Source organism: Hyperolius riggenbachi, chromosome 4 (assembly GCF_040937935.1).
Source record: "Hyperolius riggenbachi isolate aHypRig1 chromosome 4, aHypRig1.pri, whole genome shotgun sequence".
Classification (NCBI taxonomy): domain Eukaryota; kingdom Metazoa; phylum Chordata; class Amphibia; order Anura; family Hyperoliidae; genus Hyperolius; species Hyperolius riggenbachi.
In genome coordinates this window covers 208,280,096-208,307,835 of record NC_090649.1, presented here as the reverse complement: position 1 = coordinate 208,307,835, position 27,740 = coordinate 208,280,096, and the positions used below count along the sequence as shown (strand labels likewise).

At 46.7% G+C, this 27,740-nt stretch overlaps 1 protein-coding gene across 1 annotated transcript; it reads left to right on the top strand.

The window, feature by feature from the left end:
- Positions 1-2,954: 2,954 nt before the first annotated feature.
- Positions 2,955-26,819, top strand: FYTTD1 (forty-two-three domain containing 1). The gene is made up of 7 exons (XM_068279339.1): positions 2,955-3,073; positions 3,421-3,515; positions 9,055-9,154; positions 12,727-12,788; positions 25,112-25,195; positions 25,612-25,720; positions 25,799-26,819. Exons 1-7 carry the CDS (start codon positions 2,957-2,959, stop codon positions 25,892-25,894), a joined length of 663 nt encoding a protein of 220 aa, XP_068135440.1. The 5' UTR covers positions 2,955-2,956; the 3' UTR covers positions 25,895-26,819.
- The last annotated feature ends 921 nt before the right edge of the window (positions 26,820-27,740 follow it).

The window sequence follows — 27,740 nt, the reverse complement described above, 5'->3', positions numbered from 1 at the left end:
CGGGAGTCGATCCGGCGGCTAATCGACCACAGGAGGGAGAGGGGCATGGTGGAACAAGGAGGGACATCAGATTAGACAGTGGAGGGAAGAGAGAGCAGAGCAGATTTTTGCAGAGAGACAGGACAGGCCAGAAGAGTAAACAGAACGCCCAGTATGGCTACCTTTTGGGTGTCTCCTAGTATACAAGTGTGGAACCCCTCCACCAATCCAGCAGGGGAGGGGAGCCTCTGGTAATGTGTGCAGAGCTGGGAACTCCGGAACACAGAGCTCTCGCCACCAGAGCCCCTGAGAGATAGGAGAATCCAGCAGGGGAGGGAAACCTCTGGTAATTGATGTAGCAGGTGTGCAGAGCTGGGAACTCAGGTGCACAGAGATCTCACCACCAGAGCCCCTGAGGGCCCGTTTCCACTATCGCTAATCCGCATGTGTTGTCTGCATGCGGATTCGCATAGCCAATACAAGTGGATGGGCCTGTTTCCACTTGTCCGAAGTGCTGAGCGTTTTTTCTGTGCGGGAAAAATCTTCACGGCAGAGCCATCAGAATTCGCACACCGCTATGCGAATCGCACGCAATGCATTGAATAGGGAAATCACATGCGTATTTGGCAAGGGTATTTTCCCGCGATTTCGCATAGAAACTAATGTAAATTAACAAAGGCAGTGACATGGTTAAAGTCGCATATACCCTAACCTATGCGAAATCGCGGCAAAATACGCATGCGGAATCGCATCCGCATGCGATTTCATCAGCGGTGATTACTGGCGATTCCGCACCGCAATAGTGGAAACGGGCCCTGAGAGATAGAAGAATCCAGGAGGAGGGGGGGGCTGCCTCTGGTAATAGGTGCAGCAGGTGAGCAGGGCTGCGATGATTCTCATACACACTAAGGCCTAGTGCACACCGGAGCGTTTCCGCTGCTGTTTGCGATCTGCTTGCGGGTGCGGATCCGCTAGGGTAATGTATTTCAATGGGCTGGTGCACACCAGAGCGGGAGGCGTTTTGCAGAAACGCATACTCCCGGGCTGCTGCAGATTTTGGATTGCGGATGCGTTTCTGCCTCAATGTTAAGTATAGGAAAACCGCAAACCGCTCTGAAAAACGGCACTTCAGAGCGGTTTGCCAGGCGTTTTTTGTTACAGTAGCTGTTCAGTAACAGCTTTACTGTAACAATACATGAAATCTACTATACCAAAACCGCAAAACGCTAGCTGAAACGCTGCAGAAAAATAAGAAAAAGCGTTTCAAAATCTGCTAGCATTTTGCGGATCTGCTAGCGTTTTTTGGTGTGCACTAGGCCTGAGAGAGGTTTGGCGTTTCACAGTTTAAAAAAGACTGAACAGGTTTTTCCCCAAAACAATCATAAATATATATATGCTTCACTCTTTATAAAACTGACCAAATGTCAACTAAAAAAAAAGACAGGCACGCATATGCTTCACTGATATTACTTCACTCTTGCTAATTTCAGGAAAAATGTTTTTTGACAAAAAGCAACCCTTTTAGATACACAATCTCCCCCTCTCCTTATCAGTTCACATATACACTTAGGCCCCATTCACACTAGTGTTTTTCCGAGATTTCGGCAAACCGTCTAAACGCTAGCGCTTTTTAAAAGCGCTAGTGTAATGAAACCCTATGGGCCCAGCCTTACTTGGGTGATTTGTGCTAATCGCCGCAAATCGCCCAAAAACGCCAAACGCGTAGCCTGCACCATTTTCAGGCGATTTCCAGGCAATCGCGTTTCAGTGCTATAGAAGTGCAAAACGCGATCGCGCCAAAATCACAGCACTGTTTAGTGATTTTTCCGCGTGAAATTGCGGAAAAATCACTCCTTCAAAACGCAGGTGTGAATAGAGCCTAAGAGAGGTTTGGTGCTTCACAGTTTAAAAAGGACTGAACAAGTTTTTCCCTAAAAAAACATGAATACATATATATGCTTCACTGTTAATGCTTCACTCTATATAAAACTAAACAAATGTCCACTAAAAACATATAACAGTCCTTTTTACACTGTGAAGCGCCAAACCTCTGGTGTATGAGAGCTGGGATGATCACCGACCTGAATCACGAGTGATTCAAATGAGGCTTAATTAGCCCATGCGCTATGTACTAGTAGGAGAAGGGGGACTTGCAGGGGGTGGTGACAAAAGAGGGAATTCCCTCTGTCAAGCTACCTACAGGGGAGGACAAGGGTGGCTGGATGATGTAAGAAAGGATTCCCTCTGCAGTGTTACCCCCCTACCTCTGCCGGACAGGATACCAAAGGGGAGAGCTACATGACTACAGGACATGATATGGGATCTGGCACAAAACAAATGGGGAGAGCTACAGGGTGACAGCACAAGATCTCGCACCACAGGAGGCATAGTTAGAGAAAAAATAATAATACTTTATCAAGGCGTGTGCCAGTACAGTGCAGGGCAGCAGCAGAAGCCACAGCTGTCACTTTCCTGTAACAGGGCGACTGATGATGACCTCATGACACTGGGCTGCAAATCTTATTCTGTGGGCGTGAATGGGCATGTCTAACTCCAACTGTAACACCGCCCACAGAATCAGACTCTGCACCTTCCATGGAGTGAGAGCTGCAAAATGGAGGGATAGAGCTGCAAGATGGAGCCTGCCATTCTCTTTTATTCATAGTTGTATTGCACAAATATATCTACTTTTATATTGCCTTTCTCAAGTGCTTTGTATCTAATCATTAATTTAAAAGGGATAAGGAAGCTCAATTTAGTGACTTTTTTTTGGTTCAGTTCCTCTTTAAGGAAAGCAGCAAAAATATCTCTTGTTAAAAGGATTCATAATTATTTTGTAGTAGTGGTTCATTTCTTTGTAGTCACATTGCAGGTCTTCATGGTCATGTTTGTGGCATCTGCTTGTTGATATGTTAAGACAGGAATTAGGCATGGAACTCATTTTAAACACTTTTTTTCCTTTATTTGTACAGGGGGCATGAGAGGACAGGGTATGAGAAATGGAAGATTTGGTGTCAAAACAGGCTTGGCAGCACGAAAAATGGCTTTATGGAAAGGTGTCAGCCCACTAAACCGTTCGCCACTTGGTGTGAGGGTAAGTTATTTTTGTCCACCTTATATTGTCTTATCTGAGTCGAAGCGTCTCAGTTCATGCTTGAAGTGGTGGGAGCTTTCTGTCCGCGAAATTGTAATCATAGCTCCCAGTGAGCATGAAAGTTCCACCAGCTTGAAACTGAGCCAAACTCAGTTGCAACTGATGAATTAGCTGGCAGCTAATTAATGAACCTGCAGCCATGGATTTAATGTTTTATTTCAGGTCAGTAGCTTATACATATGTAAAGGTCTATTATTCTTATCATTATATGCGTGTGTGTGACTATAAATGTAGTGATTCCAAGCAGTGTGTACATTAATAAAGTGAATATTTCTCATTTTATGAAGAATTTGGAAAGTCAGTGGTCACCCTTCAGAAGGAGAACCAATATTTCCAGACGTTTAGGATTTTCACCGTCCCCGAAGAGCAATTATTTCAATAGGTAAGCTGGATTTAGTGTGTGTGTTTTCCACTGTGAAGATGGGATGAAGCTTGGGTAAATCCTTTCTTTGTGAGGCGTTCTTAGACTTAGTGTGGTATATAGCTGGAGTCTGACATACACAAGCTACAGAGCTGCTCTCTTCCACTCAGGATATGATATTCCCAGATGGGCAGGAGTGATCACTGATTTCACCAAATCTCAGGGATAATGCTGGTCACACACGGACGCATTGATTTGACAGATCTCTATCAGTTTAGAAGAATTGACTTTAATTACATTTGTATTTTTGTTAATGCCAAATGCAATACTTTTCTTTGACAATACAGTAGAATCCCTTTATAGTAAACTCCAAGGGACCAGGAAAAGTCGTTTACTATATCAGAATTTTGCTGTGTCAGAATTGGTCATACATTGAATATTTATACAGACGCATTTGCTGGGACCTGAGGACCGAGTTTGCTATATCCAGAGGTTTACTATAACGAGATTCTACTGTAATAAATTACTGAGTACTTTTCATTACCCTGTGAACATCTGTAGAAGTTATGTTGTATTTTAGTGCCATCCTGGAATCTATCTGGACCCTTGCACTTCTACTGTAGGAGCACTAGACTCCCTCAAACTTCTGCTGTGTTTACTGTAGAGTTGTTACTGCAACTAGCTGAAGGCCTTGTGTTAGTATAGGCCAGGGCTGTCCAAATGGAATTTGGCTCTCGAGCTTTTGCTATGGCCAGTCTGTTTGCTGTGTCACTCCACTTTCTTTCACTTCTTCTGCTATGCCCACCTCTTTCTCTCTCTGCTCCCCAAAGCTATGATGTTGATACTCCACCCCCTCTAGACCAAGACTCCTGGGAGCATATCCACAAAGCTTCTTTTATTTCATTCATTATCAGAAAGGTTTTTACATATTCTATGTTTGCAGTTAGTAATCGTGTTTGCAATAGTAATTCTATTACTATAGAGCGCTGTAATAATTGTAATGTGCGAGACAGTGTTTGTCATTAGCAGTTCCTATACTAGCCGTTTTAAAGGAATACTTAAAGCAAAAAAAAAAAAAAAAAAAAAAAGATCTTTACTCACCGGGGCATCCTTCAGCCCTCTGAAGCTGGATGGTGCCCTCGCAACCCCGCTCCGATCGTCCTTTCCCCGCCGGCGGCTACTTCCGGGTTCGGCGACAGCCGCTGACAGGCTGGGAATGCGGCTGATTTTCCGCGTCCCCAGCCGCTATATCACCCTCTATGCTGCTATAGCGTGTATATATATATACTAGCGTATCTCTATATACTCTATGCTGCTATAGCAGTATATATATACTGCTACTTCCGGGTTCGGCAACAGCCGCCGACAGGCTGGGAATGCGGCTGATTCTCCGCGTCCCCAGCCGCTATATCACCCTCTATGCTGCTATAGCGTATATATATACACGCTATAGCAGCATAGAGGGTGATATAGCGGCTGGGGACGCGGAGAATCAGCCGCATTCCCAGCCTGTCGGCGCCTGTCGCCGAACCCGGAAGTAGCCGCCGGCGGGGACAGGACGATCGGAGCGGGACTGCGAGGGCACCATCCAGCTTAAGGGGGCTGAGGGATGCCCCGGGTGAGTAAATATCATTTTTTTTTTTCCTTAACCACTTCAGCCTACAGCTTCGATAATCTTATGCATCCGAGCAATGTTCACCTCCCATTCATTCGCTAATAACTTTATCGCTACTTATCAAAATTAATTGATCTATATCTCGTTTTTTCCGCCACTAATTAGGCTTTCTTTAGGTAGTACATTTTGCTAAGAGCCACTTTACTGTAAATACATTTTAACAGGAAGATTAAGATAGAAATGGAAAAAAATCATTATTTCTCAGTTTTTGGCCATTATAGTTTAAAATTAATACATGCTACAGTAATTAAAACCCATGCATTTTATGTGCCCATTTGTCCCGCTTATTACACCATTTAAATTACATCCCTATCACAATTTATGGCGCCGATATTTTATTTAGAAATAAAGGTGCATTTTTTCAATTTGCGTCCATCACTATTTACAAGCTTATAATTTTAAAAATTTAATAAGATACTCTCTTGACATGTATATTTAAAAAGTTCAGACCCTTAGGTAACTATTTATGTCGTTTTTTTTTTTAATTGTAATTTTTTTTTATTTTTTTTTAATAGAAAAATGTATTTGGGTAATTTTAGTTTGGGAGGTAAATAGCCAATTTTAGATGTAATATAATGTTTTTTTTTATTCAATACAGGTATGTGGGTGCAGTTTACTATTTGGCCACAAGATGGCCACATTCAAAAAATTCCTAGATGCGAACGATGTCGCATCTAGGAACTAAAATGAAGAGAAGAAGTTTCTTGGGGGCAGAAATACCACGCTCTGATGAGAAAGCGTCGGTATTTCTGCCGGGGACTTAGATCGGTGAATGGGAATTATATTCCCATTCACTGATCGGGGGGGCAGCGGGAGCGCGCACCACACGGCTGCAGCACCACTGCCTATCTGGACGGATATATGCGTCCAGATATGGCGAAGTGGTTAAGTATTCCTTTAACCACTTGCCGACCGCACGCTTATACCGTGCGTCGGCAAAGTGGCAGCTGCTGCGTCGCCAGCTGCAGGCTGATTAATCAGGAACCAGCCGCTCGTGCGAGCGGCTGCTTCCTGTCAATTCACGGCGGGGGGCTCCGTGAATAGCCGGCTCGCAGGCTAAATGTAAACACAAGCAGAAATAATCCGCTTTGTTTACATTGCAGCGCCGTAAGGCAGATCGGCGATCCCCGGCCAATCAGCGGCCGGGGATCGCTGCCATGTGACAGGAGACAGCCTGTCACTGGCTGCACAGGACGGATAGCGTCCTGTGCAGCCCGGATCTCCAGGGGGGGGCCAGGTAGGAGAGGGAGGGGGAGGATTTTGCCGCGGAGGGGGGCTTTGAGGTGCCCCCCCGCAACACCCGGCAGGCAGGAGCGATCAGACCCCCCTAGTGGGGAAAAAAGGGGGGCGATCTGGTCGCTCTGCCTGCACGCTGATCTGTGCTGGGGGCTGCAGAGCCCACCCAGCACAGATCAGCTAAAACAGCGCTGGTCCTTAAGGGGGGGTAAAGGGTGGGTCCTCAAGTGGTTAAAGCAAACCTGAAGTGAAAATAAACGTATGGCCTACTTCAGTGCTCAGTTGTGTTGCAAAGAAATTCTCCTAGTCCACTGACTGCCAATACAATTCTATGGGCCTGTTCTCAGTACTGTGTTGTAAGGAATTGTGTTATGCAACTGACCACTTTGAATCCAGCCTATGAGATGATTAATTGTAGGCGTTTTACTTAGGGCCTGAGCCCACCGATGCAGTTGCCATACATCAAGCGACTTGGCGGCAGATCGACCATCCAATTCGATAATTATAATTGAATGAAAATCAGTGCCGCAAAGTGCATGCCCGACGGACAAAGCGACCAATTTCAGAATGGAAATTGGTCGCATTGTCGATCGCGCATGCTGCGAAATGTTGCTCAATTGGGCGTGCGGCAGCAACGGTGTGCAATTTCCCCACTATTGAAAGCAACAAAACTCCCGGTGCTGTCTCCCCTAATGTCAATGTTCTCCCAGTGCCCGTGTGAAGTGTATACATTACCTCTCTGTGGCCTCCGTTTGTCCACCGTTGACTTCCGGGTGCATTCTCCTCTCCATGCACGCACGCCCCACATGGTTTCCTAGTAAGGGCCACGCGTGTTACGTCACACACGCGCCCTTACTAGGAAACCACGTGGGGTGTGCGTTAGAGATGGGAAGTTCGGATCTTTTCAATGATCCGGATGATTCGAATCGGATCATTGAAAAGATCCGGATCTTTGATCCGAATCTCGGATCATTTTACAAGGGAAGCATTCGGGGGGTGAAATGAATAGCAGGGCAGGAGAAGGAGAGGGGGGTGGACACACAGAGAAGGGGAGAAGATGCACAGAGGGCAGGGAGTGGACAGAGAAGGGAGGAGGGAAGCAGAGAGCATAAATGTTTGTTTGCACATAATACCCACATGCTGCAATCATGCTTTACATATATTTCACCTACATGTTCATCTGTATACCTTGAATGGAAACGTCGCACAGTGAAAGAAAGCATTGCCCAAAGCATTCCCAGAAGATAAGTGCAGCTGTTTAGAGCGAGGGCAGGAGGATCATATTGCGCTGCAATCACAGTGTGTGCAAAGTTACTGAGCTGTGCCAAAAGTTTCCAATGTGTTCACTGTGCACAACTATGAACAGACAGCCTATAATGAGCAGCACATTTCAGCCAGTATGTGTGCTCTACACATATCTGGCAGTGGCACCCATGTCCCCTCTACCTGTCTCCCTGCAAGGCTGGCTCCCCTGAGTCCCCTCCAACAGAGCGATCCATCTCTGCTCTGCTTCCAGGACCCCGCTGCCCGCTGAAAGGGGGCGTGTCGCTCCTGGCCACGCCCCTTTTGCGATCCGAATCACTCATTTTGATGATTTGGATGATTCGACTCACAAAATAGATTCGGATCAAAGATCCGAATCGTTCATGATCCGGACAACACTAGTGTGCGTGTATGGAGAGGAGAATGCACTCGGAAGCCAGCGGGGGGACAAGCGGAGGCCACGGAGAGGTAATGTATACTTTTTACACGGGCACTGGGGGGACATTGACTTTAGGGGACAATGGCGGATGCGACGCACAAAGCCGATTGCCGAGAGATTTCATGCTGAAATGGATCAGGAGTTGGCCTGTGGTGTATGGGCAGTTGACAGATCTCTCTCTTATCAGATTCGATGAGAGAGATTTGTCTTTTGGTTGAATCTGCCCATCATCGATAGATGTATGGGCACCTTAAAGTACAGGCAGTAGGATATTGTCTAAAATTGGTTTTACTTGTTTTCGATGATTGTCTGCAGCAGGGGTTTGCTGGAGAACCTAATCTGAAGTGATTATGGCCAAAGGATTATTTAGGAACACAAAACTTCAGTGTATACTTGGCTTATCTGTTCAGCTGTTTGCTGAATCTGCCCCTTGAGGCCTGGAACCCACTACAAATCACAAAACGCTATTGCAATCGCTAGCGTTTTTATTCAGAGTTTTGTAAGCAATTTCATGAGCGTTTTCCAGTGCTTTTGGGAGAGATTTTAAAAAGTGTAAGCTTTTTGCCAGTGGTTGTGTAGCGATTAGCGATTTTAATTCTGATTGGTCCTTTCAATGTATCAGAATTTTATTACAGCTTGCAATCGCACTCAAAATCGCTATGTGTAGCGAATTATGAGTGATTTGCCAGCACTTCAATACATTACATTGAAGCGCAAACGCTCCCAAAATGCTGCATGTCCTGCGATTGCGATTTTGCTAATCGCAATCGCTACTTTGGAATTTGTTACATTTATCTTCATTGGCAGAGCGTTTAGGGAAAGTGCTAACGATTTAAAGCGCTCCCTAAATGCTCAAAAAATCGCTCTAGTGGGTTCCAGCCCTGAAGTATTTTTTGAAGCCTGGATACTTGGTACAAATCTGGGAAATCTCCTCTTTATTCCTACAGCAGTTATTCTCAAGCAACAACTACCTTTAGAAGAGGAATGAGGATGAACCAACAGCGAGACAAAAGACAAGCCACGTTTTTCCAGAAAAGAGGCATAAAGGTATTTTTATAGATAAGACCTAAGAAATGAACTCCACTAAAACTTTTCCCGTTCCTGTGTAGCCACAACGCTGCAATGTAAATGGAGATTTTATTTGTGAGCTTTCAGGTTTTATTGTCCAGGTTGAAGAAACGGTGTCCAAATTAGCAGGGCTGTGGAGACTACAAAAATTATCCGACTCTGACTTCAGGTACCCAAAATTGCTCCGACTCCTTAGACCTCAATTCACGGAACATTATCAAACGTTTATCAAACACTTTATCAAACGTTTGATAATTTACCTCATGGGTAAAATCTCATTTTAAATTCACTAAGGTGTTATATATTTATCGAATGTTTTACAGATAAAACGTTCAACAAATATATAACACCTTAGTGAGATTTTACCCATGAGGTAAATTAACAAACGTTTGATAAACGTTTGATAATGCTCCGTGAATTGAGGCCTTAAGCAGGCCATACACTGGCTCGATTCGCGGCCGTTTCGACAGCAGATTCGATCCTGGGATCGAATCTGCTGCCAATCGTTCGCGGTAAACACAGCCGCCGATCCGATTTCCTCCCGAAATCGGATCGGTCCGTCGATCGCGCCGTGCGGGAAATTACCCTCGATCGCCCGCGGGTAAAGTGCGCGTCGCTAGTGGCGGCCGATCCGATCAAGTATACATTACCTGAGGCTGGCTCCCGGGCATCTTCTCCGCGTTGCACGGCTCTGTTCCGGCTCCATCCCGGCGCTTCCTGTGTCACTGCAGTGACCAGGAAGTTCAAATAGAGGGCGCTCTATTTGAACTTCCTGGTCACGGGATGGAGCCGGAACAGAGCCGTGCAATGCGGAGAAGATGCCCGGGAGCCAGCCTCAGGTAATGTATACGGGGGGGCGGGGGGGGGGGACAGGCGGCAGGAGCAGCTCAGCAGATGGTGAATCTGTTTCAGGCTGAAATCGATTCACAATCTGTTTGCAGTAAAGGCAGCCATACGATCCCTCTCTGATCAGATTTGATCAGATAGGGATCTGTCAGCTGGTCGATCTAATGGCACATCGACCAGTGTATGGCCACCTTTAGTCTAATTTTTACAAAGGCTATGGATCTGGTTCAAAAATTATCCGACTCCTCAGTTTCTTGAAACCATGCCTCTGACTCCACAGCCCTGCAAATTGGTAATATCAGCAAAGATTGCTAACACGAGATGAAAGTGCATAGTTTTTCTTTCTCTTTCATGCACCCATGTCATTGCTTCACAATGCTTCCAAATCTGGAAAATAAATCTGGACAACTTGTAAATTTAAACTTTATTTATTATGTTTAAGTGTAAGTTGACCTTATATCCAGCTCTGCCCTCATTTTTAACTAATAACTATTATAACTACACCGGTGGGGGCACAGATAGGTCACAATCGAGATATTGGATGGAGAGACACAGTGGGGTGGGGATGGGTTTACAATGGATATTTTGGAGATAACTGGGGGGGGGGGGGGGGAGGGAGTTAGGCACGAAGGAAATACAATGGGGGCAGTGGACGCACAGGTGGCATAGTGGAGGCACAAAGGGGCAGTGTGGGGGGGGGGGGGGCACAGTGTTCCAGCTTACACATAAATTCAGGTTATAGACAGGCTTTGTTAACCAGCGGTACCTATAATTGAATAATTTGTTTGTATCCAGGTTTGAAGAGTGCCGTTAACCACTGTGGACGTAACTACAATTTATTCCTACCCCAATTCCCACCAGTTTGGGCTTAAGATCATAAAAAAATTAGTCCATAGTGCAGGTAAACACCCACCTGTGCTCATCACTCCACAGGACATTTAGTGGATTACCCTGGTTATCCCACCCTAGTGTCCAATACCCGCTGCCTTTCCTCTTCAGTAGTGGTCAGTAGCAGGAAATTATGCTGGTAAGTGTCTCTCACCTCCCCTGATTTCTGTGACGGTCGCAGCTCTACTGTGGCTTATACTTAAGCGTGCCTCCTATACTTGCATGTATAGAGTCCTGGCTTGATGACATAGCAGCAGCATAATATAGGGGATACAACATCAATAAAACATGGGGACATAACAATACAAATACTGTTTAGCAACCTCCTATATGCCAGACAACTAATAAAGCAACTACAATTACCATTTTTTTTCTTTTCCATCCTTTTTATTACTGCCTCTGTCCTTTTTTTTATAGCTGCAAGTTTCACTATTTCAGCTTACTTGCAATAATTGCTGTAAGGATGAATCTATTGTTCCCCTCCTCACATGTAAATGACCCAACCTTTAATAATTCATACTCCACCTACCATCCAGCTTCTTGCCAATAGCATTACTGCTTGCTGTGGTGGGATTGTGGCTTCAGTATCCTACCTTAGTTCCAGGGAACCTATCTGCTATATTTTCAGACTTTTCCAGCCACCTTCCTGAAAGCACAACATGCAGGGTAGGGAAGCCCATGTTGCTACTCGCATAGCTGTACACTGATTTAAAGGGATCCTGAAGTGAGAGCAATATGCAGGCTGCCATCTCCATTCTCTAATAAGCAAAGCCAGCAGCCTGACTTCCGTGCTGAGGCTCTGCTTTTAAGTCTTTATTAACACTGTGCATGTTGCATAACCCGTATGTTACAATACGTTGCAATGGAGACTGAACATAGACATTAATTCAGAGCCTGCATGCAGTGAGTTATAATAACCCGAACCATTACAATGCAGAGATGTGAATGGGCCCATAGAATTGTATGTGCAGTGAGTTGGCATGCAGAATTATTCTGTATCGCAACTGATGCAGTGTCAGATGACCCTTCGTCACCCAGAATGAGCATGCTGATCAGACGCTTTGACTCTGGTGTGACTCCGCTGGCTGCATACTTGTCGTATGTGTGTGACTCATAGGACTAAAGCTAAAAACTCAGCATGACAGCCAGGTAACTGGCATTGTTTATAATGTAATGAAGATTGCAGCCTCTGTATTCCACTCATCTCAAGTTACTTTTAATGCAAATAGCCTTGTGTCTCAATCTGTCATTTTACTAGAATCATAATTGCTAGCATGTGATGATGCTTATTAATAGTAGTGTGACAGCTGAGAGGAGTGTGCAGGGTGGTTCTGACTCCTGCATGGAGCTACATTTAATGCACTGAATTTGTGCCCTGGCTGCTGCATGGCATTACAATATGTAGTATGCACTGGGTTGTTAGTTTACTTTACTCCACTGAATCTTCTCCCTCCCATGGTCTACCTTACTTAGGCAATTTAACATTTTTTGCTTTAAAATTTGCACTAGGTTGTTCATATACTACCGTCTTATAGCCAACAGCTGAGTTTCTGCATTGCCACAGAGTCTTTACATTTGTAAAGTGACATGTTGTGTCCGTATGGATGGGTGTCATAATACTGATTTTCTCAATAGTCTAATCAATTTTCTCAGTAGTCAATCAGTTTTACATCTATTTCATGTAGTGTAGGTATTGTCTATTCAAATATAATGCTGGTCTACTCTGCTACCTATAGGTAGATTTTATCAAACAAATTAATCTACTTCTTTCTTGAAACTGAAATTCTGTTTCACTCCCATATATTGTTTTCCTGAAGGTGCAGGCTACTATGGATATGGATCAACATGAAGAATTGCCAGAACTAACTAGGACTTACCCGTGAGTATCTAGTCCTTATAACTTTTAGGCTTCGTTCTAGATGTCTTTAGGCCTCGCTGTTTATCAGATCTAAGCAGCACTGATGGTACATTTTGAATAATTCTACATTCACACTGCACATAAAAATGTTCTTTTTATTTAGCTCAGCTAAATGGAACAGATAGGCATGGTTGCAAATGATCCTATGTAAAGCAATAGCGTTCACATGAGTCTGTTTGGATCAGTCTGTTCCGATGAGCAGAAAGCAAGTTTGGGTCTTGCATGATGCAAGTTAACATGAATAGTTTTTTTGCCTTTTTTTCTGGTAGAGGGGCTCTAATGTATAGTGCATACACATACAGTATATGTATGGTTGGGATGTCCGAGGATTTGAGCCATTAAGAGAAACCGGTTGTTGGATAAGAAATCAGAGTATACTTAGGGTTCTTTTTTCACTTGGGGTGATTTGCAGTGTTTCATCACATGCAAATTTGGTTGAGGAAAAGTAGCCTATTGAAATAAATGGAAGGGAAATAGACAGTCCCCTACTTGCAAACAACTAGAGCCACGTTTCATAGATACAAAGTTGTCTTTGTATTAACACAACAAGAGAAACAGACTCCCCATATGAATGTAAATCACAGATTAATATCTGGAATGACCACTGCATTAGCCCCAATATATACGACATATAATCTTTATTGTATACAAAGGAAAAGGAGCAATAAAAAAAAACAATGAAAAACAAGGCATGGCCACCAGGCCCCCTACAGTCCAGAGGTCCCCAACCTGGGGGCCACGGCCCCCTGGTTGTCCGCTGGCTGATTTCTGGGGGGCCGCGGGCGGACCTGGCCATAAGTTTTGAGACTGTCAAAAATATTGGAAATTAGAAAAGTTGGTGCTTAAGTTTTTATAATAGCAATTTGCATATACTCCAGAATGTTATGAAGAGTGTTCAGATGAATTGCATAGTCCTTCTTTGGCATGAAAATAAACTGAATCCCAAAAAAACCTTTCCACTGCATTTCATTGTTGTCATTAACCTTTTGGGGGCCGACGTAGGTTGAATCTACGTCCAGCAAATGGTGCTTCCGCCCTGACTGGAGGTTGATCCAACGTCCGCGCTAACGAACCGTCCCAACGCGATCGTGCGCACCGGAGAGGGGAGATTAAGCTGTCCTGACATCTCCCCTCAGTGATCAGCAGCCATCGCGTATGGCTGCTGATCTCGTGATCACTACGATCGCCGTAGTGAACACTTTGACAGCTGCGGCGGTAGGGGGGGGGAAAGAAGAGGATCCACTTACCTCCCTGCTGTTCCCGTGGCTATCGGCGCTCCCCACCGCTTTTGCCGGCGCTCCCCACCGCTCTGGCCGGCATCTCTGCTCATTCTGACATCAGCGCCGGGTCCCGGCTTGATGACGTCATCAAGCCGCAACCCGGAACTGAGCTGCAGTAGGAGCAGAGATGCCGGCCGGAGCAGAGGGGTTTGCTGTGGCTCGTCGCTGGAGCCTGGAAGGTGAGTGAAAGCAGCTGCTGAACGGGGGGGACACCTGGCCACACAGCCCAGCAAGACCCTGCAGGGAACCGGCTGCCCTAACCCCCCAAACGCGCCCCCCCCCCCCCCTTTCAGCAAAAAGTCTGATCCTTAACCACTTGCCGACCGCCCACTACCTATGGGCGTCGGCAAAGTGGCACCCCCAGGACCGTCTAACGTCGATCGGCGGCACCTGAAAGACGGAATAGCCGGGATCCGCCGGCATTAGGCTCCGCCCACCCGCAACGTCAACCTGCCAGCCAATTGGCAGCGCCAGCGGGTTGTTAACCCTCGATCTGCCGCTGCAAAGTGTATAATACACTTTTTGTATACATTACAGTGTATTATACAGGCTGCCTCCTACCCTGGTGGTACCAGTGATCGAGGGACCACCAGGGTAGGAGGCAGCTGTGTATGTATGCACCCAAGCACACTGATCCTGCCCCCTGATCGCCCACAGCACCCCTCAGACCCCCCTGATCACCCCCTCAGACCACTGTTTGCACCCAATCACCCATCAATCACCCCCTTTCACTCTGTCAACGCTATATTTTAGATCAGGTCCTAAACTGCCCCCTGGGGGGCTCCTTACCCCCCCCCCCCTCTGTACTGTATACATCTATTCTCCCCTGTAATCACCCACTGATCACCTGTCAATCACACATCAGTCACCCCCTGTCACTGCCACCCACCCATCAGATCAGACCCTAACCTGCCCCTTGCGGGCACCTGATCACCTGCCCACACCCTCAGATCGCTCGCAGACCCGTCCTCAGATCACCTTCCAAGTGCAATGTTTACGTCTGTTCTCCCCTCTAATCACACCCTGATCACCTATCAATCACCCCGTCACCACCTGTCACAGCTACCCATCAGATCCTAATCTGCCCCTTGCGGGCACCCAAACACCCGCCCACACCCTCAGATCACCCACAGACCCACCCTGATCACCTCTCTAATGCATTATTTACATCTGCTCTCCCCTCTAATCACCCACTGATCACCCATCAATCACCTCGTCACTGCTACCCATCATACCCATCAGATCAGACCCTCATCTGCCCCTTGCGAGCACCCAATCACCCGCCCACACTCTCAGATCGCCCTCATACTCCCCCTGATTAGATGCAAGCAATGCAGCAGTGAGGTATTCTCCCCTCTAATCACACCCTGATCACCTATCAATCACCCCGTCGCCTCCTGTCACCACCTGTCACAGCTACCCATCAGATTCTAACCTGCCCCTTGCGGGCACCCAAACACCCACCCACACCCTCAGATTGCCCTCAGACCCCCCCTGATCACCTCCCCAGTGCATTATTTACATGTGTTCTCCCCTCTAATCACCCACTGATCACTCATCAATCACCCCCTGCCACCACCTGTCACTGCTACCCATCAGATCAGACCCTAATCTGCCCCTTGCGGGCACCCAATTACCCGCCCACACCCTCACATCGCCCTCAGACCCCCACCTGATCACCTCCCCAATGCATTGCTTGCATCTATTCCCCCCTCTAATCACACCCTGAGACACCCATCAATCACCTCCTGTCACCCCCTAGCACACCCACCCATCAGATCAGGCCCTAATTTGCCCCGTGTGGGCTCCTGATCACTCGGCCAAACCCTCAGATCCCCCTTAGACCCCCTTCCGATCACCTCCCCAGTGCATTGATTGCATCTATTCTCTCCTCTAATCACCCCCTGAGACACCCATCAATCACCTCCTGTCACCCCCTAGCACTCCTATCTATGAGATCAGGCCCTAATCTGCCCCCTGTGGGCTTCTGATCACCCGGCCAAACCCTCACCCGCCCCACCACAGTGACAGAATTTTTTTTTCTGATCACTGCTGGTCTCTACGACTTAATTGTGGCTGAGACCAATCGTTATGCCACACAATACGCAACCGACAATCCAAGAACTTGTGGTCATTCCTCAGGAGGCGGGTTGACAAACAAAAACCAACTATTTCTGAGAAACTCAAACAAGTGATTATGAAAGAATGGGTTGCTATCAGTCAGGATTTGGCCCAGAAGTTGATTGAGAGCAAACCCAGTCAAATCGCAGAGGTCCTGAAAAAGAAGGGCCAAAACTGCATAAACACTTTGCATAAATCTCATGTAATTGTCAATAAAAGCCTTTGAAACGTACGTATGAAGTGCTTATAATTATATTTCAGTACATCACATAAACAACTGAAACAAAGATCTAGAAGCAGTTTAGCAGCAAACTTTGTGAAAACTAATATTTTTGACAGTCTTAAAACTTTTGGCCAGGACTGTACTCTTAAACAATGATATGGATTCATATCAGTACCACACTCTCTAAGTATACGTCACCACAGTCCTCAATACAGTATCAGGAGAAATATATCCCCCTATGGAGAGTGTATGTGGTACTGGTGCTCCTATATTACATTCCAATGTTTAAACACCTGTGCCACACTGTCCAAGTGAATATCACAATGGTCCTGAACAAAGTATCTTTCGTCAGATTTGATTTCACCTGTAGACTGCAAGCTGACTAGAAGCAATAGAGGTCCCTGGTCTCCACAAGATGGTTACTGATAGAAAGTGGTGGCAACTGGTGGAGGGAGACCAGTGGTAGCTAGAGATGGCTCGAACCTCCGATTTTCGGTTCGCGAACCGCAATAGACTTCAATGGGGAGGCGAACTTTGAAAACTAGAAACATTTGTGCTGGCCACAAAAGTGATGGAAAAGATGTTTCAAGGGGTCTAACACCTGGAGGGGGGCATGGCGGAGTGAGATACATGCCCAAAGTCCCGGGAAAAACTCTGGATTTGACGCAAAGCAGCGTTTTAAGGGCAGACATTACATTGAATGCTAAATTGCAGGCCTAAAGTGCTTTTAAACATCTTGCATGTGTATACATCAATCAGGGAGTGTAATTAGAGTACTGCTTCACACTGACACACCAAACTCACTGTGTAACGCACCGCAAACAGCTGTTTGCATAGTGACGGCCGTGCTGGACTGGTGCGCAACATGGCCAGAGTGCAGGCCGTGGCAGTTTTCCAGCCCATATGGTCGCCAGGCTGTGGTAGCTCAATGATAGAACAACAGTAACTGTCCAGCTGATCAAATTTGATTGAACACCTGGAGGGGGGCATGGCGGAGTGGGATACATGCCAAAAGTCCCGGGGAAAAATCAGGATTTGACGCACAGCAGCGGTTTAAAGGGCAGTAATCACATTGCATGCTAAATTGGAGGCCTAAAGTGATTTAAAACATCTTGCATATGTATATGTTACGGCCAAAACCAGAAATCGGCCAATTCTAGAATTGGCCGGCCGTTTCTAGAACTGGCCGATTTTACATCGGCCAAAGTCCAAAATGCTGTGAATTTCTGACATTGGCCGGCCAGTTCTAGACACGGCCAAAGTCAGTCGGCCAAAGTCCAAAACGCACAAATTCCAGAACATCCCGGGTCCTGTCCAGCACCATGAATGGCACTTCCGCTCTGCTCTGAAAGATACAGCATACTAATCTTTTTTTTTTTTTTTTTTTTTTTTTTTTTAAAGAAAAGCATTTCTTAATTACAGCTGATACAAATCCTGCAATAAATCTGCAGTGTGTCTACATCCTGCTTTCTTGGGAGAAGACATTGTTAACATCCTGTGCTTTTAAATTACCTGCTCTGCTGTGGAAGTCAGGTGACACAGGGGAGAGATCAAATTACAGTGGTGATTAGTCACAGATGAGCGGGAATGCATGGCTGTGGGTGCTTTGCTGGGGGGCTGTGCATGGCTGGGGGTGCTTTGCTGGGGGGCTGTGCATGGCTGGGGGTGCTCTGCTGGTGGCTGTGCAGGGCTGTGGGTGCTCTGCTGGGGGCTGTGCATGGCTGTGGGTGCTTTGTGGGGGGCTGTGCATGGCTGGGGGGGGGGGGTCTTTGTTGGGGGGCTGTGCGTGCTCTGCTGTGTATTGCTGTGGGTGCTCTGCTAGGGGGCTGTGCATGGCTGTGGGTGTTCTGCGCATGGCTGGGGGGGGTCTTGGCTGGGGGGGCCGTGGTGGGTGCTTTGCTGGGGGGCTGTGCATGGTTGGGGGGGGTCTTTGCTGGGCTGGTCTTGGCTGGAAATGCTTTGCATGGTCGGGGGGGGGGGGCTTTGCATAGCTGGGGGAGCTTTGCTGGGCTGGGGGAGCTTTGCTGGAGGCGCCGCCAGGAAGCCCCGCTCACCTCATCCCCTGCTGCCGCTAAGTACTCAGACCTCCGATCAGGGCGACCACCAGGCGGAGAAAGGCAGAGCAGCGCGCACGCTACCCGCCCGGACCCATACACTTTATATGCAGAAGTGTTCAATGACGTCACTTCTGCATTGAAGTGTTCGGGTCTAGCGGGTCTCGCGTGAGCTGGCAGCTGCTATGCCTCTCTCTGCCTCCCTGGTACGGTCGCCCTGATCAGAGGTCTGAATACTTAGCGGCAGCCGCAGCAGGGGATGAGGTGAGCGGGGCTTCCTGGCGGCGGTGAGTGGGACTTGGCCGGCCACGTGAAGTCACAACGCTTTCTGGCCGGCCAAAGTCCGAAACTGAAGCCCGTTTCTCACATTGGCCGCATGAGCCGGCCACTTCGCATACTGACCGGCCAGAACCCGAAGTGGCCAGACTTCGGGTTCTGGCCGGAACATATACATCAATCAGGTAGTGTAATTAGTGTACTGCTTCACACTTACAGACCAAACTCGCTGTAATGCACCGCAAACAGCTGTTTGTGTAGTGGAGGCCGTGCTGGACTGGTGCACACCATGGCGAGAGTGCAGGCGATATCGGTTTTCAAGCCCAAATAATCGCCGAGCTGAGGTAGCTCAGTGACAGAACGGTGAATGTCTAGCTGATCGAATTTGGTCTGTCCACAATGAAGCAACAACCTTATTATCTTGGGTGTGCCCCCCCGGGGCACTCATATAGCCGGTGGTCATTGCTTCATTGTGATACGTAAGCCCCTTCACCGTGGCAAGGTAACGATCACGAAGGGGAATTGACAAAAATATACATGCCTTTTGTTTTGTTGTTGCAACTGCAGTGCAGCCAGAAAAATTAGGCAGGCATGTACAAGCACCAGAAAAATTATAGTGCCCGCTCCTAGCAGCGGCCTTAAAAATTCAGGAATCCACCCGGAGTCCTGGACCCTGTTAGTGGTGGCGGAGAAGGCAGTCAAGCGGCCTGCAGGCAGAGATGCTGTGTGGGGAGCGACTTAATCTTGGGGCAGGCAGTTACACGGAGTGCAGGCAGAGATGCTGTGTGTGGGGACTGACTTAGTCTTCAGGCGGGCAGTAGTCCTCCGGGATCCATGTCTCAATCAATTGAGACAGCTCTGACCACAGGTCAAGCCTGCGAACCCAGTAGTCCAGGGGTTCATCGCTGCTCATTGTGTCTACATCCAGACTTAAGGCCAGGTAGTCGGCTAGCTGCCGGTCGAGGCGTTGGTGGACAGTGGATCCGGAAGGGCTAAGGCGAGGCGTTGGACTAAAGAATGTCTGCATGTCTGACATCACCATGAGATCACTGGAGAGTCCTGTCTTTGCCTGCGTGGACATGGGAGAAGGATTACTGGCAGTGGTACCTTTATTCCGTTGTGCTGTGACATCACCCTTAAACGCACTGTAAAGCATAGTTGCCAGCTTGTTCTGCAAGTGATGCATCCTTTCTGCCTTCAGGTGAGCTGGTAACATCTCCGCCACTTTGTGCTTATACCGAGGGTCTAGTAGCGTTGCCACCCAATACAGGTCATTCCCCTTGAGTTTTTTTATGCGGGGGTCCCTCAACAGGCTGGACAGCATGAAAAACGCCATCTGCACAAATTTGGATGCTGACGCACTATCCATCTCCTCTTGCTCTTCCTCAGTGATGTCAGGTGAGTTCTCCTCCTCCCCCCAGCCACGAAGAATACCACGGGAGCGTTGAGCAGCACAAGCCCCCTGTGACACCTGCTGCGGTTGTTCTTCCGCCTCCTCCTCAAAGAAAACACCTTCCTTATCATCTGACTCCTCTTCCCCACATGACTCTTCCTGCTCTCCCCCCCCCCCCCTCTGTGCTGCCGCAGGTGTTGTGGAAACATCTGGAATTGATCCCACAATTCTTCCTCCTGTTCCTGTAACTGTTCCTGTTCACGCTCCTTCACAGCTTGATCCACCAATCTACGCACGGCATGCTCCAGGAAAAAAGCATATGGGATCAAGTCGCTGATGGCGCCTTCACTGCTACTCATCATGTTTGTCACCTCCTCAAACGGCCTCATGAGCCTGCAGGCATTTCACATGCGTGTCCAGTACTTCAGCCAGAACATCCCCATCTCTCCTAAGCATGTCCTTATACTGTAGTTGTATAGATACTGGTTGACTGCTTTCTCCTGTTGTAGCAGGCGGTTAAACATCAGGAGCGTTGAATTCCAGCGAGTCGGGCTATCGCAAATCAAGCGCCTCATCGGCAAGTTTTCTTCGCTGAATATCGGCTAAGCGTGCCATGGCCGTGTAAGACCACCTGAAATGCCCACACACCTTCCTAGACTGCTTCAGGACGTCCTGTAAGCTTGGGTACTTAGACACCAGTAGAGTTGTACTGCCACTCAGTCGAGGAGGAGGACAGCGAAGAGGATGTAGCAGGAGGAGAAGGAGAGGAGGTGGCAGGAGGCCTGTCTGCAAGCCGTGGAGGTGTCACAACTAGGTTCGCTGCACAGCCACGTACTCCCTGCTTGCCAGCGGTCACCAGTTTGACCCAATGGGCTGTGTAAGTAATGTACCTGCCCTGACCATGCTTGGCAGACCAGGAATCCGTGGTCAGATGGACCCTTCACCCAGCGCTGTGTGCCAGAGATGACACCACTTGCCTTTCAACTTCATGGTACATTTTGGGTATCGCCTTTTTTTTGAGAAATAATTGCGGCCTGGTACCTTCCACTGCGGTGTCCAAATGGCCACAAATTTTCGGAAGGCCTCAGAGTCCACCAGCTGGTATGGTAACAGCTGGTGAGCTAACAGTACCGCCAAGCCAGACGCCGGGCAAGGGGGTGACTGGCAGACATTGGCTTCTTCCGCTCAAAGATTTCCCTCACGGACACCTGGCTGCTGCTATGGGCAGAGGAGCAGGAACTGCTCAAGGTGAGAGGCGGAGTGGAGGAGGGTGGCTGTGATTGTGAAGGTGCAAGGGAGAAAGCGGCTGAAGATGATGCACCTGAAGGAGGAAGAGGAGGAGGGTGGCTTTACTTTTATGTGCTGCTTTTCCTCAGGTGGTCTTCCCATTGCAGTTTGTGCCTTTTCTCCATGTGCCTTCGCAAGGCAGTTGTCCCTACGCGGGTGTTGGCCTTTCCATGGCTCAATTTTTGCTGGCAGAGAGAACAGATAGCATTGCTCTCATCTGAGGCAGACACACAAAAAAATGTCCACACCGCTGAGCCCTGGGGTGATGGCACTATGGTGACGTTAGCAGCTGACGTTGAAGGGCATGTTGGCTGGCTGTCCATAGGTGGCGATACATGGCCCCGGACACTGCCACCAGCTGTTTCTGACAATGAGCTCCCCCTGCTTCTTTCAGGAACTCGTCTCCTCCTTTCCGACTCCACCTCTGAACTGTCCCCCTGTTCATCTCCTCTATTGGGAACCCATGTGACAACCGTATCATCATAATCATCCTCCCCAGCTTTGCTTGTATCAGACACCTCCAAAATTACACCAACAGAAGGTACTTTATCATCATCCTCCTCCTCACACCTTACGTCCATAGTGTCGCTTAACTCAGACATATGAGGTGGTGTAACTTGCTTAGCGCTTTCAACTTGTTGTAACAATAATGGTTGTGAATCAGTGAATTCCCCACCAAATAACTCCTGCGACGTGTCAAATGTAGCAGATGTGGTGCTTGGAGTAGCGCTGGTGACTGCAGAAGATGGTGTTCTGTGTTAAATAGTCAACCACGTCCTGACAATCTTGGGAGTTGATGGGACGTGCCTTCTTCTGAGCACTGTACTTTGGTCCAGGGCTGCACGAAATCGCCTCAGCACGACCTCGAACAGACCTGCCGAGTGGCCTGCCACTGGGTCTTCCTGTTGTTTTGTCCATATCAGGGGAATGAAGTGAAAGGTATGCACTGACTTTACTAATACGAGTACATTTGAAATCCGGCGCCGGTAGACTTGGGCGCAGGATACAGCGGTATATGGCTGATCCAGCTTCTGCACAAGTCCGGGCCGATTTAATTACTATTCCCCCTCCAGGCCGACATGGATAGTGGGGGAATGAAATAATTCGGCTTCCAGCGATTGCTGGAGGCCGAATTATTATGTTTTTAAGCAACCTCGGCTCCGTCTTCTGATGGGGCCGACGTTACTCACTGAGCGCTGAAATAGGAATGATTCCTATTGTAGTCTATGGAAGCGCCGGCTGCGCCCAAATCTAGCAGCGCTGAGAAGCACTGCTCCGGTCACACAGGTGCAGTGAAAGGTATGCAGTGACTGTTATTACAAACAAACAAACACAGAACACTTATATCGCGCTTTTCTCCTGGCGGACTAAAGCTCCAGAGCTGCAGCCACTAGGACGCGCTCTATAGACAGTAGCAATGTTAGGAATACTTGCCAAAGGTCTCCTACTGAATAGGTGCTGGCTTACTGAACAGGCAGAGCCGAGATTCGAACCCTGGTCTCCTGTGTCAGAGGCAGAGCCCTTAACCATTACTCCATTCAGCCACTGCTGAATATTACAATACAATGTGCAGCTGTCACACAGGTGCAGTTAACAGGTATGCACGGGCTGGTATATAAAACAGCGTGCTGTCACACAGGTGCAGTGAACAGGTATGCACGGACTGGTATTACAAATATGCAAAACACACACACACCCTGAACAGGTATGCAGTGACTAGTATTACAAATGTGCAGCTGTCACACACACAGGTACCGTGCACAGGTATGCAGTGACTGGTATATATAAAACTGCGTGCGGTCACGTAGGTGCACTGAACAGGTAGGCAGTGACTGGTATCAATACAATGTGCAGCTGTCACACACAGGTACCATGAACAGGTGCAGTGACTGGTATATAACACTGCTTGCTTCTGTCACGCAGGTGCAGTAACTATACAGTGATTGGTATACAGGTATGCTGTGATTGGTATTACAAATGTGCAGCTGTCACACACAGGTACTGTGAACAGGTGCAGTGACTGGTATATAACATTGTGTGCTTCTGTCACGCAGCTGCAGTAAACATGAACAGGTATGCAGTGATTGGTATTACTAATGTGCAGCTGCCTGTCACACACGTGCAGTGAAAAAGTAGGCACTGAACGTGCTGAGCCTGGCAGTGACACAGTAGGAATTTGCAAGGGGCCAACTGTGACTGGCTGACAGGGCTGTAAGTGTCAGTGGGACACACACACACACACACACACACACACACACACACACACACACACACACACACACACACACACACACACACACACACACACACACACACACACACACACACACACACACACACACACACACACACACACACACACACACACACACACACACACACACACACACACACACACACACACACACACACACACCATTAGCCCTCAAAAGAGATGTTGAGGGATGCTTTTTAGCAATAAGTATCAGCAGGAGCAAGCTAACAAGCCTACCAAGAGCCTAACTAAGCTTTCCCTATGTCTCTGCAGCAACTCTCCCTTCTCTAATTACTGCAGGCACACGAGTGAGGGAAATGGCCCGATGCTACCTGCCTTTTATAAGGGGGGGCGCTCCAGGAGGGAGTGTAGTCTGATTGGCTACCATGTGTCTGCTGACTGTGATGTAGAGGATCAAAGTTGATCCTAATGATTTAGTATAGGGGGTGGGGCGAACTCGCATATAGTTCGCGGTTCACCGAAGTTCGCGCGAATCTGTTAGCCGGCAAGCCGTTCGGGCCATCTCTAGTGGTAGCTTTGCCATTCACAGTATGCCATTTAAAACCTGTGCATTCTGCCACCAGGATGAGACGCTAAGGATGAGCTAGGCGTGGGGGTGGGCAGTGTGAACTGCACAGCAAGCTGTGGAAGGAATTTAACTTGTTGCCAAGAATAGTGAGGAAACCTGCTTTCTCCTTGAATTCTATTTTCTTTTACATAATCATGCTAACACATTCCTTTAACATTACTCAGGACATATGCAGTGTTATGAAAAAAAGTATTCTCCCTCCTCATTTTCTTTTGTTGCATATTTTTTTACATTGAAATGGAGAGTATATTTAAAAGATAAATGTAATTATAAGTTTGCTAAAACAGGCTCAGACAGCAAGTGATTTTGACCCCCTGAAGACATCTGAGAATAGTTATTGTAGTATGGGACTGCAGCTATTCTGCTATTGCTACTTGTTTGGACACATACCAACTCGTCAGGCATCTGATAGGACAGTGTTCAATTCTATCCTGGAGCTTGTACTCTCTTGGTTGCTACCTGACCTACAGTCCCCTGTGCCCTACTTGAAGGAGCTGTCATATGACTGCTGCTTACAGCATTTTCTCTTCTTTTTAGATGACAAGGAAGGTAGCAATAGCAGCATAGAGGTCCTAGAATGCTTCCAACACAAATAACCTGCCTAAAGATCACAGTGCTTAATACATATAACCTACCGGTAATACAATACTTTGATAGTCCAATTTTTTGTCTTCTATAATACAGCTGCTTCACTGCTAACATTGCATTGCTACTTTAGAGAATTTTTGTTAATAGAATAATTCATGCTCTGGCATTTAGTTGATTTGTGTTTCTGACCATAATGCAGCAATCTGTTTTTACTTACAGTATTTCTAGTTGGAGGACATCCATGAACAGCAGTGGTATTCTGACTGTGTCCATTGATAATCCTGCAGCAGCACCATTGCCTAGGTAAGCTTGCACTCTGCAAACAGCATTGACTTTTCTTTTGCCTTTTAAAGTGTACCTGATCTCTTGCACAGGACAGAAGGAAATCGTATACAAATGCACCCTGTATGTACTTAGAGAGTTTAGCCGGTCTAATCCCCCCTCATCTGTGACTAAACGCACGTTGTAGTTTGTTCCCCACCTGTGTCCGTTATCTGCCATGGCAGAGAGTTCATTTGTAAACACAGGCTGTTAGCAATATGTCTGCTTCCATGAAAGCAGAAAGTAGACAAACAGCAGATTTTTTGCAGGATTTGTATCCCTGTAAGGAAAATGTTTTTCTTTAAAGGTCATTATGCTGTTTTTTATCGTTTAGAGCTGAGATGGAGTTCTGATTTCAGGTCTGCTTTAAAAACTTAAGAGTTTGCTTTCTTCTACAGTATGAGGCTTCCTCGCCCTCCACTTCCCTTTTTGTTAAAGGAGGGCTCCGAACCTAAAATCCCCAAAGGAGTTCCATTAGACTTTGACATAAACAGTGTCGTGAAACAGGTATGTAAGACTCCTTTCTTTTAAGTGTAAAATTTACCACAATTTTTTTTCCTACATCTCCCTTTTCTTTTTCCCTAGACTGGAATCACGTTGAATGAACGCTTCAAGATCCTGAAAGAACAGAGACTGTCTCAGGCTATCAGCAAAGGCAGTAGATTTGTGACTGTTGGATGAGGCCCGTTCTGTGCCTAGGATTGTTGTTTACATTCCTTTTTGTTTTTCACTTGGCTTTAATGGCAGAGACAAAGACTTGTGTCTCCAGTGTGAGGCAGCAGCTCCTCAATCCCTTATTTTTTGAGAGATCTAAAGTGGAAAACTTTTGTATTGTTTTTTTTACTGTGAAACACCCATAAAAGAAAATTTAATCATAGATTAATTGTAACGCAGCCCGAGTGGATCAGCCCTAATTGTGGCTTGGAATTAATAGTGCAGGTTCTCTCCAAAGCCTTTGCTGACGAACCACGATGAGTACAAATTACAACTGCTACTTTTATTTTCATGGACTTGAAAATCTCCATGTTATGTTGAATATTTTTTCCCCTTATCTTGTTCTTGTACAGTTTTAATGTACAGTTTTATTTATGCTCTATATTGATTTCCTTCATAACTGATATTTGATGACTGAAGTGTCTCCTAGAAAAAGGGGAAGACAACATTTAGCAACATGAAACTCTTCAACTAGAAACCTTTTCCAGCTGTTGGCCCAGTTATGGTACTAGCAATGTCCAATGACTGCTCGTTTCTGGCATTTCACCAGCAACATTTGGGGCCACATCTTTCAGATCCTATTGCCAATTTTGTTTGGAGGAAAGTTATTTGCAACCTTCTGGCTCAGAGGAGCAGCACAGTTGAGTGTTAAGACTAGTGCAACCTGAGAAGTTTACTGTGAAATACTGCAACACAACGTTTGTGAAATTATGGAAGTGACTATGGATATACCTGCCTGAGTTATGGACCTGTCCTCCCCTCTGAAAGATACATCCCACAGTCCTTGTTTGAAATGCTCACCTTTTTGTTACAGTTGTTTTAGTTATGTTGAGGCAAAAATGTTGAATACCTTATCTTAAAAGTTTTTTTGAAAATAAACGGTTATGCACAAGTCAAGGTTTATATTTTATCAGGTTTAATTCAAATGCCATCTGTACCGGATTTTGTAATTTAATACAAGCCCAACCTCTTCCCCCCCCCCCCCCCCCAAAAAAAAAAAACGCTTAAAAAAACCTGAGTGATACATGAGCATTAATAATATAAAACTGCTGCATGCCTCTTGGAAACTATTGTTAAACCTGATCTCTGAGCAGTCAGATACTTGACAAAACATCTGTAATTCTGTCCATCCAACCCTTCAAATATTCAAATTTTCTTATCTGAACAATTGTTTGTGGTTGCTTTCAGTAAAAATGCTGTGAATGCTGGTATCCCCTGATGTTAAGGTTATTGGTGGTCCCCTGTGCTGCATCACTAAAACTGGCCATACACTAATAGATTGACATGCAATGTGGACAAACTATTCATTCATTAATATCTGAACAAAATCTATGCTGCAGGGAATCAAACGGGTAAATTGATGTGTATACTACTACTGACTGAACTCTTTGGATGTATGCAGTTTGCTTAATTATATGCTATACCTGTGCTAGCGGTGAGCGTGGTTATGCACCGGGGATTATAATAATGCAGGGGTTGAGTAACTCAAACCACATTTTATGCAATTTTATGGGATGAGTTCAGTTAGTAGCTGGTTGGAGGAAAGTAAGGTGTTCCTAATTTAATTTTTACTCCCATTTACAGTAACGTCATCCCGATCTCCTCTAACCAGCAGTCTCAACCAACGAGCACAAATCGCCAGCAGTACTTACAGTGATAAAGGCCATGTTTGTAAGCTCGGCTGGGTTCCACTGCTCTCCTAAAGTTAACATACTTCAGTGACTGTATTTTAACACTTAATACAGAGTTCATGGTATGTATATAGAGTGGGGTGTAGTACTGTATTAGCTAGGCCTATTTTTATCAAGCTTCC